The sequence below is a fragment of the Lissotriton helveticus genome, chromosome 1_1 (assembly GCF_964261635.1).
Source record: "Lissotriton helveticus chromosome 1_1, aLisHel1.1, whole genome shotgun sequence".
NCBI lineage: Eukaryota > Metazoa > Chordata > Amphibia > Caudata > Salamandridae > Lissotriton > Lissotriton helveticus.
The window spans coordinates 1012159207-1012172566 of NC_136057.1; the positions used below are offsets into that span (position 1 = coordinate 1012159207).

The 13360-nt window shown below is 46.3% G+C and overlaps 1 protein-coding gene across 3 annotated transcripts in view; it reads left to right on the forward strand.

Annotated features, from left to right (window-relative positions):
* The window catches only part of FSCN3 (fascin actin-bundling protein 3), a 305725-nt gene that overhangs the window by 204652 nt on the left and 87713 nt on the right, over positions 1–13360 (forward strand). For all 3 annotated transcript variants that reach the window (XM_078656097.1, XM_078656093.1, XM_078656104.1), the window contains exon 3: positions 10010–10128. In XM_078656097.1, the coding sequence (XP_078512223.1) occupies positions 10010–10128 (119 nt within the window). The remainder of the gene's footprint in view (positions 1–10009; positions 10129–13360) is intronic.

Here is a 13360-nt window from a genome sequence, read left to right on the forward strand (position 1 = left end):
ACTCGCTACTCGTCTTCAAGCCACTGTTTATAATGAAACATTTCTCAAACCTAGAATAAAAATCACTAGTGTCTTCGTCTTGTTTCTGTTTACAGGCTGAGATTGCATCCCAGTCTTCCTTTTTAGTGGCTAACAATCTGGGCAAAACTTGTATTAACAGTTCTGGTAATTCCTTACATTTGTCTCCAAGACCGGTACCTGGTACTCGTATCTTATCTTCAGCTTCTAGAACTGCCCAATCGATCTTTTTCTCTCCCACCTCCCATTCTTTTTCCTTGAGTTTTTCGTATACCCCTGCGGGCAACAGGACCTTTAGCATTTTAATAATATCTGGATACGTATATTCTCCCATACGGAGCATGTCCTTTAACTCTCGGTGGAACCCTGCTGGATCTTTGTCGTGACAGGGAATTAATTTCTTCATCTCTAAGAGTTCCATCTTTGTAATCGGGGTGTAAACAAATACTCGTTGCATTTCACCATCTGCTGTCCTGACTGGGTGTACTTCTCGTAACGGATTCTGTCTATCTATGTAAAACGGTTTACTTTCTGGAGGTGAGACATGAACAAAATGCGGGTTTAAAAACATACTATATTTATGACGCTGTTCTAGAATGACACTAATTAAATCGGTACCTAAACCTTTCCATCTATACTGGAGTAACTCGTTCAGGACATCATGTAACGGACCTGGATCAGAATGTTGACCCTCATACAATGTGATGAGGTGCTGAATCATATACATACCCACCAGTCGCTGCTCGGCTGGGGGCAGTTTCAGAAACATTTGTGCCACTATTTCGTCTGGAAAAGTGGTAGAATCAGTAGTCCATCGGACTGCTGATCGGGCTAGTTCTTGTTCATGCATAGTACTTAACTCACTATAACCAATTCGTGATTTCAAAATGTGATCGGTAGCTTGAAATACTTGTTCTAGAGAACCTTGTTCTGGTGCTGGATGATGAAAGATTTTCTTGTGTTCCAAACGTGAATGGCGGTCTGGAAATCTAGATCTACCTACATACGCTATTCTGGCGGTATTCTCATCCTCTACCTCTTCTGTAGGAGAGTCATTCTCTTTCTCGCTTACTTGTGCTGTTTTACGTTGTTCGTGTAACCTTATTATTTCCTTACGAATTTTCTTGTACATACTCTCTATACTACTGATGGTTCTGTGTTTACCCTCGGCTATATTATCACTCCACCTTGTCAGGGTTCTCATTTCTGTCGGATCTTTGGACGGGTAATCTTGTTCCCTTATTAAACAATTAATCAGAAACTTTAATATCATGAGCTGGATCTCAGCTTTCCTTTGGGACATGGTTTCGCCAATACTTTCTGGATCATCCCCTGTACAGATGAAACGATATATTCTGTCTAGATCCTCTTTCATATCCGGTAGGGTGTCCAAATACCCGGTCACCCGTCTTACACGTATGGAATATATAACCGTACTATCATCGCCTGTGACTGGATCATAGCGGCATTCAGTAAGAGCTCGTCGGATTTCTGCAACGGACTTATATTTGGGCGTACGCTGTAACGCACGTTCATGTAACTCGACTAATGTTACACGTTGGTGTGGTGGCGGGGTACCAGGAGGACCTCCTCCTGCGGCCCCTAAACTAGAATCGTCAACTGATACTCTTCGTGCTGGCGCGGCGGGAAATTGTAATGTGGGCTGGACCGGGGGTACCGTAGCAGGTACCCCGGTGTCTGGAGGAGGATTTACAGGAGCTGGTGGAACTGGTGGAACAGGATTTGCGTATTCTGGGACTGTGTCGTCCAAATAGGACGAGAGAAAAATATCAGCTGCGGTCGGTTTGTGACGTAGCTTGGTCGGAACTAATGGTGGCGGAAAATTACTGGATGCCTCCGGGGTTGCTTTTGGCAAGCCCTCGGCAAGAAGAGGATACATACCCTTAATGAGGGCATTCCTCTGTCTGTCTGACTGTTCGGTTTTAACTCGCTCACCTATCTCGATTAATTCCCTTTCTTGGGCTCTTTCTATGGATTCTCTACTTAATTCTGACTTTCTGATTTCTTTTTCGGTTCTCTTATGAGATTCTTTGCGCCATAACTCGATGGCATCTTTCTGTGACTGTCTGGCTTTCTTTTTCCATAATGCTTCTTCTACTCGCATGATGCACTCGGCATCCCACGTACCTGATACGGGCCATTTATACTTTTCTTCTAACTCTTTGGTGTACTCCACCCATAAATCTAGATATAATATGGCACTTATGCCATGCTTCTGATACATAAAATGACCTGGACTGTCCCTAGGCGGGACAGGAACTGCTTCTTCTAACAGACCTTTTCTAGTTTTTAACTGACGTAGTTTGGAAAACAAAGGCATGACTGGACTGTAATCTAGACACAATACAATACACAATGAACACGATAATTACACCACTTTCATTCCACGACATTAAAATACATGAATGCCATTTTAAAATAACAGTCTTGACAAAATACTACCTGGAATACTGAAAACAGGATACATGAATTTTCTCGAGAACAGAACTGACTAGAACAGAAACTAGATGCACTGCTAAAACAGTACGGACTTACCGGTCTCATAAAGAGACACGTCAGGACCCGCATCCACCGGAGTGGACACTTCGTGTTGGGTCTGTGTACCACCAAAACCCACGGACCAGAGTCAATTAGATTGACCCTGTCTAGATACTACCCCAGCAACGGTACTCACCGGGCAGCAAGAACGGAAGGCCTCGGACTGGACTGGACTGCTTTGACGCCGGACGGACGAACTTCGGACTTCAGTTACGGGTGGGCCTCCGGATACCTCGGACCTTGGACTCTCGGCTTGGGCTCTGGTCGGGACTCGCCGCGTTCCTCCACCGCCTCGTCTGGATGCTGGACCGCAACCTCCGTCTCCTCCGTGGGCCTGAGGGATACTTGAAGCAGAAATATCTGCCGGTGCGCAGAAGAGTTCCGTCACGGCTGCAGAGGGTCAGGGGGCATACGTGGCTTCACCGGCGCGTGGGGAAAGGGCAGGTCCCTGTTCGGGCGCCATTATGTGGTATATAAATAAATAATACCGGATCTATTTTTGACTGGATATAGTAATAACAGATAGCTCAATAAATAAGAGTCAAGATTCGAGGTAGTAGGAGTTTGCAGGTTTAATACAGCATAAGGACAGGAACAGGACAACCTGCAAGACCTGGGATGGCAGCGCTGCCGGGGGCGGGATCGGAGTCGGCGTAACATTTAATAACAGTGCACAAGCATATATACTAAAACAGTTGCATTACAATACATACGATAGGCGGAGCAGTGGGTGGGGTGCATAGCAGTCGCGAAAGATAAGGGTGAAAGTAGGTGTAACAGGAGGCGTGTACATAAACATGTGATGTAAACGTAACAGAATATGTCATAAATGGGGCGGAAACATGGAGGGGGCTACCTGAGGAGCCGGGACCTCTAACCTAGTGGTGCGCGTAAACTGACAATGACGTGTTACTAGGAGAAGCTGGGGGCTATGACTTCTGCGCTAGGAGCAGAGACTGAAGTCTGGAGAGTCAGGGCGACATGTACCTAAACACTATCTAGTATCTGATGTTTAGAGAACATGTTGATAGAATCCAAAAGTTATCGAGGTAAAGGCTAACAGATTCTAAGACTGGTGCATGCATTACTCTACATGTAGTGCGTGTTGAAGAATATTAAATGACCATTAATACAGTATTTCTCTTACATGGAGACGTAAAGGCTAGACGATGACGGAAACTATTGATGCGATTCAGTAGCTTTAGGAATGCAGAGAAGGAGGGCTGGACTGATAACTAGAATCATAACATACTCTTGGCAGACTGGCAGGCAGAGCCAGGCCGAGCCGGGCACTGTGAGGCAGGAAGTAAGTGAAGGGTCAGGAACACAGGTGGGGGCTGTATCGCTCCTCAGCGAGGGCTCAAGAGACAGGAGCTGAATCTGGTGTCCGGGCCCTTTTGAGGCCTAGAAACGGGGACTTTTCAATGAAATAACGTGCACACTGAGAAACGTGGCAACGTAACTTTTACATAGGCCTAATACTCGTAGCTTTCACGAGAACTAAAAACTGGCATACTAGAGATGGACACAACTGTAATTGCGTCTTTAATCGATCAGGGGGAATACATATGCATATTAATCATGCTCATACAACATAGGATGGGGAACACGTAGGGACACAGAACATGGCAAAATTTACTTTTCCACATGGGGACAAGTGCGTTCAGATCAGTTCATTCCTTTTGCACTGGAGAGCGAGACAGTGAAGGAGAGTCAATAAGGGTCCGGATATGACTGATGATATCTTGTCTGGCTTGGGAAGAGTCCTGATCTTTGGGGTGCATCCTGTGCTTGGGAGGTGGAACGGTGGATCATTTTGACCGGGGGGGTTTCCCTGTAACGATTGCGCGGGAAGGGGGCCTCCGCATCCCTAGAGTCCAGTTTGAGGTGAAAGAGTTGTTTTGATTCCCGCAGCGAGCAAAAGGTTCGGCACTTGCCCTCCCAAGAGAAAATTTGCGCAAAGGGGTGACCCCATTGGTATTTGATTTTAAGTTTGCGCAGCTTGTCCGTAACTGGTTTGAAGTCCTTGCGTCTGCGGAGGGTGACAGGGGCAATGTCCTGAAAAATTTGAATTGAGTATCCATTGTAAGATAGAGCTGTAGCTCCATGGACTTTCCGCAAAATGGCTTTTTCTTAACAAATAAATGGACATGTGTGAGTATGTCTGGAGTGAAGTCTGGGAGCCCCCTGTGGCCGGGCACTCTGTGGGCTCTGTCAAGTGATGGGGGAGCGTCATTATCCGCCCGGATCGCTTGCAAGAGACTCGCCGTGAAAGACATGATATCTTCGCCTTCTCCGCGGGGAACACCCCTGATGCGTAGGTTGTTACACCAACTTCGATTTTCGAGGTCTGCCTGTTTGAGTTGTAGGTTAATATGCTGATCTTCAAGTTCCGTCATTCTGTGCCAAAGGCTCTCGTGGTCTTCTGCCCTCGCGCGTTCAAGTTCATCCACATGACCTCCAATCTCCGTAACGTCCAGCCGGATGTCCTGCAGATAGGGTTTAAAGTCCTGTTTGAGCGATCCAATTTCTGCCTTGATTCCCTGGAGGAAGGAACTCAAGAAAGCATGGGTGATCGGGATACATAACGGGTCTCCATCAGTCACAGGTCACGGGGGGTCGAATGCAGGCAGTGTCTGGAGGTTGGATTTCATCCATAGCATAGAGAGGTTACAGGGTTATCGCTGGCTGGAATGGGGTCGATGTCCTTGTTTGCCGTAGATCGAGGCATGGCTAGCGAGAGTTCTTGGCAGCCCACCTTCCACTCTGGGGAGGTCGCAGCGCCGACACAAGTCAATACAGCGGGAGATAGATCTTCTTTGGCTTTGCAAAGATCAATACCGTTCTGCAATATGGGAGGGTTGTAGGCTGCAAGAGATTGATAGAGGCTGAGCCCAATGCTTAAGGGCAACCTATTAGGCCCACTCTATGCTATAGATAAAAGGAGCCTTACCAGGAGTCCCCAACCAGCGGGAGGCGTGTCGGCTAGAGTGTCAGTGCGCCACCAAAAATTCAGTGGTTGAGGCTTAACTGAGCATGGGGAGCCCCTTCTATGTACTGGAGCTGTTGTAGATGAGGGCGCCAAGTATTCACCCAGAGGCAGGAGAAGACCCAGATGCCGCTGTTGACTCAGGATGGGCTCCAGTAGGACAGGGATATTCAGGGTAGGCTGTTAGTGGAGGTTTTCCTGCGAATGTGGGTTGCGGGGGAGACAAATCCCTTGGGTCCCCTCCTCGGACCCTCAGCATAACTCAGCCTCAAGGGGCCAACAGGTGTCTGGGGCCTCACCTGGGGGCAAGGTCCGCAATTTAGTCCCGGGCGTGCTGTAGCAAGAATCGTCTCCAAACTACCACAGATAGGTCTCCCAGAGCAGGCCCGCAGAGCTCATGGACCCGCTTATAACTTCGCAATAGTAAGGGGGTGTCCGGAAGGTGCATATCGACAGGAGGGAAGGAGTGACCCAACTCGCTGCGCGACCCTCACAGCTGGTCTCCCCGTCAGCAAGACGTGTTGATAGGGCTTTCATCCCACCACACACTGGAGAGCCCGTAGCATCAGGCCCAGGCCCAGGTGCTACCGCTGTCCACTAGGCCCGAGCGAGCTCCAGGGGGGCAGAGCCTCGGGTGCCAGGTAGGGTTGGCGGGGGAGTCCATGCAAAAAACGAAAGAGGGACCCTGAAGCCTAAAGAGGATAAAGGGAGGGGGAACAACCCACCAGGGCAAAATATATATGGAACAACATGAAAAAGGGAGTTCCCAATTATATAAAGGACCAAAAAAGTCCAATAATAAATTGAAAGCGCCAACAGAACAGCTAAATATTTTTCAAGTGTTTATTCTCTTATTTATTTTCATAGAAAAATATATCAAGTTTAAATTATAGAGAGCAATACATACTTCATTTCATATAAATACATATCAAATGGTGCAACATCAGCCCAGGGACACGGAGAGCAATAAAAAATGGCACCCAAATCAATCACTCATTCTATCTATTGGCGGGGGAGTCCCCCAGCAGCGGCCAGAAGGAATAGGGGACCCCGCCTCAAGAGCCCCGCACCCAGCATCGTCTTACCTCTCGTGGAACCAGGTGGGCTGTCAGTGTCTGTGGGGAGGGCGAGTTGTAGGCAGCACCAGGCTCTCTCCGAGGCCGCAGATTCTGCAGCTACCGCCCCCTTGATGGTTCCTGAAGTGCAGGTACAGCTCCATGCTGAGTCTCAAGGGAGGGGGTCCCGGTCTCCATGTTGGCCACTGATGTCAATTCCAAGCGATGTGGGCCCGCAGGTCCCGTGGTAGGCCCGCCCCCAAGCAGGCTCCGCTCAGTCCGCTCGGATCAGCACCCCACCTCGTGGTGGGCCGATCAGGCAGCGGGGCAAAAGTCCTTTGGGCAAAGGCACAAGACCACACAGGTCAAAGGGGGACCCTGGCCGAGATGACCTCAAATGGCAGCATCTCAGTCGACCAGACTCCCAAGCTGCAGTTCCTCCGACTTGGGTAGCGAATGTGAAAGCCGGCCAACTGAGTCTCCCGCTTGGTCCGACTGTAGGCGAGCGGGGTCTCCGGTTCAGTAGCAGCGGCCCCGGGGGAAGGCGACAGGAGCAATGCAGTCCGGAGTCATTCCCCCAGGCAGAGGCGACATCAGATGGCACTGGGTGGAGGTCCTAGGGGCATACCTCTCAGTGCGATCCCGGCAGTGGGATCTAAGATGGCGGCGACGGACCCCGAGGCACGTCTCCATAGACAGGTCTAAAAGAACCAGAGCCGCTCCTTGCCCCTCGTCCATTAGCCGCTTAATATAATCCATGGCCCAGACCAATGCAGTTTTAGTTCTATGATGTTTTCAGAAACCGAACAGAGATTTGCCCAGCCATCCCAGCTCTTCTACAGCCTCCATCAGATGACCATTCAAGCGTATCTCAAAAATCTTGACCAGTAGTGTGATTGGATGATAATTTGTAAGATCCGTGCTATCAAGATTGGTCTTTTTGGGAGAGGCCTGATCACTGCCTCCTTTCAATGACATGGAAAGCAACCAGAAAGGATAGCTTTATTAATCAAGGCTATAAGAGGGTGTGCCACTGTACCAGCCACCATGTGCAAGATTGCTGGTCCACATTGTTCCAGGGGGGAGCCTGACTTAGTGTTAAAGAGATGTTATTCCACTCTTTCAGGAGTGAGTGGTAGAAATATTGTGAACAGTTTGTACTTTATTTTGTAGATTGGTCTTATTAAAACCCATCTTGATGGTGACAAGTAATTAAGATGTAGCTAGTCTTCTTTGATGATACATATAATCCCACGGGGACTTGGACTAGCTAACTAGTCCTCTCTCTCTCTCTCTCTTGATACGCCTACAAGTAATTAAGATGCTCATGCATTAGCGTTAATAAAGAAATTCAATCAATCAATCAATCAATCAAAGCATTTATATAGCGCGCTACTCACCCGGAGGGTCTCAAGGCGCTTGGGTGGTCCTCTACTGCTCGAATAGCCAGGGTTCGAGTTGCTTCCTGAAGGAGAGGTGGTCTTGGGTCAGTCGGAGGTGGATGGGGAGGGAGTTCCACATCTTGGCAGCCAGGAAGGAGAAGGTTTTTCCTCCCATGGTGGCTCTTCGGATGCGAGGAACGGCGGCGAGGGCGTGGGTGGTCGATCGGAGTTGGCGGGTGGGAGTGTAGAAGGTCAGGCGGTCGTTGAGGTATCTGGGGCCTTGGTTGTGGAGAGCTTTGTGTGCGTGGGTGAGGAGTCGGAACGTGATTCTCTTGCTGACGGGGAGCCAGTGCAGGTCTCTCAGGTGTCCGGAGATGTGGCTGTGTCGGGGGATGTCCGTGATGAGTCGTGCTGAGGCGTTCTGAATTCGCTGCAGTCTTTTCTGGAGTTTGGCTGTGGTTCCGGCATAAAGGGTGTTCCCGTAGTCCAGTCGGCTGGTGACGAGGGCCTGGATGACTGTCTTCCTGGTTTCGGTGGGGATCCACCGGAAGATCTTCCGGAGCATGCGTAGGATGTTGAAGTATGACGAGGAGACGGCGTTGACAAAATCACTTTGGTGTCTCGCATCATGCTGAATAAAGGGGTTATGTGATAGATAATCCATTCCTTACCATATGCCTGTATGTGCAGAACGGGTTAATCGAAACTGAAAGTGCTGTAAGTTATTAACTATGCTGGATGCACCATAACATATTGTTCACTGGAAATGCATGGAAATGCAGGTTTCAAATTGTGTGAGGGCAAAAGTTAGTCGACCTGGTATCAGAAAAGGTAATGCACCACTCTCAGAAACATGCTACCAATCAGATTATGAGTAGATGGAATGTAAATTCTGAATCGAGTAGGCAGCCTTCTCAAAATCTGTATGGTATTATGGTAATGTTGGGATCAGTTGTGCTGGTATTGGTGTTACTGTTGGTGGTATTTGTGCTGTGTTATTTGTGGTATTGGTGGAGGTTCTATTGGTGTTGGTGGTGGTGTAGTGGTGGTGGTATTGTGATGATTCTATAGGTTGAATTGTGAGTGCTTACTGTAGTTAAAGACTGTATGAAGAATCATTTTTATGCATTTAATTTAAAAGTGCGATGTCTGAACGTGCCTTTTAGATGTAAAATAGTCCTACAAGCACAGCATTGCAAGCACTCCACAGGAGGCTGAATGGCATCCGAAATTGCCAATAGTATGAGGTGAGAAAGACATGCTCTATCAGGCTGAGCCAAAATGTGATTGACAATGTCTCAATCTATTGGCTGACAAACGCCAACCCAAATAAGCTAATGGCTGAAGGGGACTGATCCCAGGCCATCTACGTATATCGGAAGCAATACGTATTGCAGACACCTGTGCTAACAAGTCATATCTAAAAGTACTACAGACAAATTAGCAATCTTGCAATGGTGCTATTCTACAGTGGTGACATAGGTAAATGATCCCATTGGTGACAGGAAATGTGAGTCACAAAAACAAGACCATAGCCAAGATTTGTTTTCTAACAGGGTGCAAATTTCATAAGACCTCTGACTTTAGTTATCAAGTATTGCCTAAATGTGTGTTCAGAGGGGAGACAGACACACTTAGGTGGCCAGGTGTGAACTAGGTGGAGGTTGTGAGCAAAGGAAGGGGATATGAAGGACATTCCATGGGGACATTTCAGTGCTCTGTTTCTTCCCAGTTTAATTTGCGCTGTGCAAATACTACTACAGATGTATATACATACCCATATACATACATACAGGATTTCAACAGGGAAGCTCCTCTTCAGCTGTTGCTTGTGATACCGACCTCATTATTATTGGTAAGATCCATTTGAAATACTACCACCAGCCTTGCTGGGATAACATAGGCTGCAATACCTGGCTTGAGTATATGGTCCTTGACATCTATGACTTATTTTCTAGTTAATAGCCTTAATCCGTGTCCTGATTCTCTCCTTTCTTTTCATGCAGGGGTGGAAGTGGGAGCCACTACGAAATGCTTAAACCCACAGTCGGTCTTCCTGTATGAAAAGGACTGTAAATCCAGCAACGTCAGACTTTCGGGAGTTAATGGTTGTTATCTAGCCAGGGTGAGTAAATTCAAAACTGTTTGTGAAGTCTCAGTGATTGACCGAGACTAGGGATTGAGAAAGAAACAAATAATGGGGCCAGGTATAAAGTTATACATTGAAAAGCTCCCAATAAGTGTCTTTGAAATAGAAGATGTTTTAGGTCAGACTTGAAAGGGTCTAGGAAAGTATTAAATTCATAATTGGCCCTAAGTCATTTAATTAGGGCATACGAAGAGTATAAGCACCATTATTTCTTTTTCTGCTGCATAAACTCTACACCAGCAGAAATTGCCAACAGATTAAAAAGGAATCTGGTGCTGAATATAGATAGAAATGGTGCATTAATGTCGAACACTTAGGCACCCATTAGGATGGCGGGCGGATCGCCTCCGCCAGGCTGGCGGTATCCACCGCTGGTCCGCCGCTTTTCTGCCCTGGTCGCCTTGCGACCGGGGCGGAAAAGGGTTTATATGGTGGCGGTGTCTATCAGACACCGCCAGCCATATTACAATGGGCATTTTTCAATGCTGCCACCACGGAAAAGCATGCGGAGTCTGCTCTGGGGGCCCGTTGCAGGCCCCCAGGGACTCCGGGGGCGTGGGGGGTGCACATGGGGGGTACCTATGGTACCCCCATGCATTTCAAAGTACAACGTGACAGGCACCGCGCGGTGCCTGTCCCGTTGTGCTTTGAAATGCACAACATGTATTTTTACCATTGCGGCAGGCGGTGCTTTCAGCACCGCCTGCCGCAATGGTAAAAATACAGGATGCGCTCGCCACTGTGGCGGGCGCATCCTAATTCCACCCACGGGACCCCCACCCTTATGGCGGGTTGACCCTTGTACCGGGAGGATGGTGGGCAGGCAAAGTCCACCCGCCATCCTAATGGGGGCCTTAGTTACTGAATCAGTATTGGAACCACAGAATGAATTGAGAATTATTGGAGGATTTCCCTCCGACACTTTTACAGCATTTCATTTATACATTGAATACTACAAGTACCAGAATGCTGTGGAAAGTCAGCAGGTGGGCCAAGTTGATGACAGGGCGAGGAATGTGCTACCATTTAGTGGACTGTCTGAAGCATCTCGATATGCTTGTTTTAAGCTGAAATTTACAAAAGGTCGCAGCTTACTCACACCCCTACCCTGAAAAGGTACTCTTTTCCTGATGGTTGCTAAAAAAAATGTAAATGATACTGAATTAAAGATTACTTGAGTATTTCACAAAAAAGGAGTGGAATTGTGCCCCCCACTCCCAACACCTTTTCAGCACATCACTGATAATATTTGAAGCTGCAAGTACCATGTATTGGGGGGAGGCTAGCTTCTGCACCAAGGCGGACATGGGTCAAAATTTTGAGGAGTGTATGGCCAGAACCTGCAGTGCTTACTTTCATACACCCTCATATCCATCTTACACGACCACCTCTTAAATGCATTTTTTCACATCCTATTAAAAAGTAAGGTTATTGAATGCAATCCTTAGTTTTATTGCAGATAATCATTCAGCAGAAAACTGATCGTATCAGGAGACTTCTCTATTTCTGTAGAAAGTGCATTTGAAATGCCCACTAAAAATTTCTCTGGAACATTTAGCAATCCAATTACCTCAGAGAACTTCTTGCAGCTCTATAACCCTTCCTGAGGTAATGTTTAATTCCACAATAATGGTCTGCAGTAGATAGTCCACTTCCAATCCAGCACCCATTTCACAGAGACTTTTCTATATGGGCACATCATCATCCTGAAATGTGGGCACAGAGAGTTGCGATGTGTCTTAGTATGGCATTAGAGGCTATTAGCATTAGGCTGGAACTCAGCCCTCTATGATTTTTGCATTAATGCTGCCATTGATGCCCGGGCACTAACCAGTTGTCCTTTGGTCAGTGGATCTACCTAAGATGATCTCTAGGTGCTTCTGTCTATTGGCTTCTGTACTTCACAGCCATCTCCTTTGGTATTGTGTGCTGACAAATACGAACATTTATATTTTTTACTATTATTTACTCATCTAATTGAATTTGGACTTTTCGTACAAGGTATCCAAAAAGTGTGGCATGCTCACATCTCCTGACTAGAATAAGGTAAGGATGTATATCTGGCACATCCTTGGTCGATAAACAAAGTACTACCATTTTTAAAAGCTGATGAAAAGCCTGCAATATAAATAGAAACTGTAGTCATTAGGGATACTTAAAATGACCAGGTAATCATTTTTTTAGATATCGAATAAGGTATATTTTGATGTAATAGGTCAACAGAGGTAAACTATTGACAATATAAACTTTAACTCACTTGATGAGCTTGTGGACCAAAAGATTTGATGGGATCAAAAAGAGCCTCCGAATACCTTACCTGGTTTGGTTTGTTCACAGCCTGGCCACTGATTGAGGCCAGAAGGTGAGTAGATGATCTTGTCTACTTTGCCCTGCTAGAGTGTTTCCGCAATTGTCCAGAAAGAGCCAATGTGTTTTTATTCATGTCTCGATTTTACTGTTGCATCTTGTGACATGATGGATTCTTGCTTCTTACAAATCCATCATGTCCATTCCAAGAGCTGTAAATTACAGATGTTACTAATACTCAATAATAATACTTTATTCGGTTACACAAATATATAACCATGAAAGCACATAAAAAGACTTATTACATTATTATTAAAAACATATAATAAAACCTACATAAGAGGACGCAGGACCGCATACATAAACATAATTTCATTATACTTTTTATCACATCATGATCATTTTTCTACACCTCCAATTTTTTTTTTAAAAGGCTGTTACAGAGGCTACAACAAAAACTGTCTCTAATTGTTGAAGAACACAAATGCTGGGCAACAAGACCTCACACCTAATACTTTTAAAACAGGGACAATCCATAATTTACTCTGTATCGAATAAAATGTACAAAAAAATAACACATGTATCGTAGACTGGTCAGAGGTGTCATCACTTGGGCATTTACAGAGCTGTTTTGATCAGTCATTTACAGCTGGGAAACTTATTAATCTATATAGAGTAACCGGGCGGAAATGCATAAGCAGGAATCGATCGTAATCACTCATAGACAGGCGTAGATATGGCTGGAGGCTGAAAGTTGTTCATATGAGATTGTGTGCCTGAACCAAAGTTTTATTTAGTTCAGTACACAATCTCCGTTCCGTCTAGCAACTCAGACAAATATTCTTTAGATTTTTCCTGCTCATCCTAATCATAGTGAGCGGATTATCATAAAATTCATGAT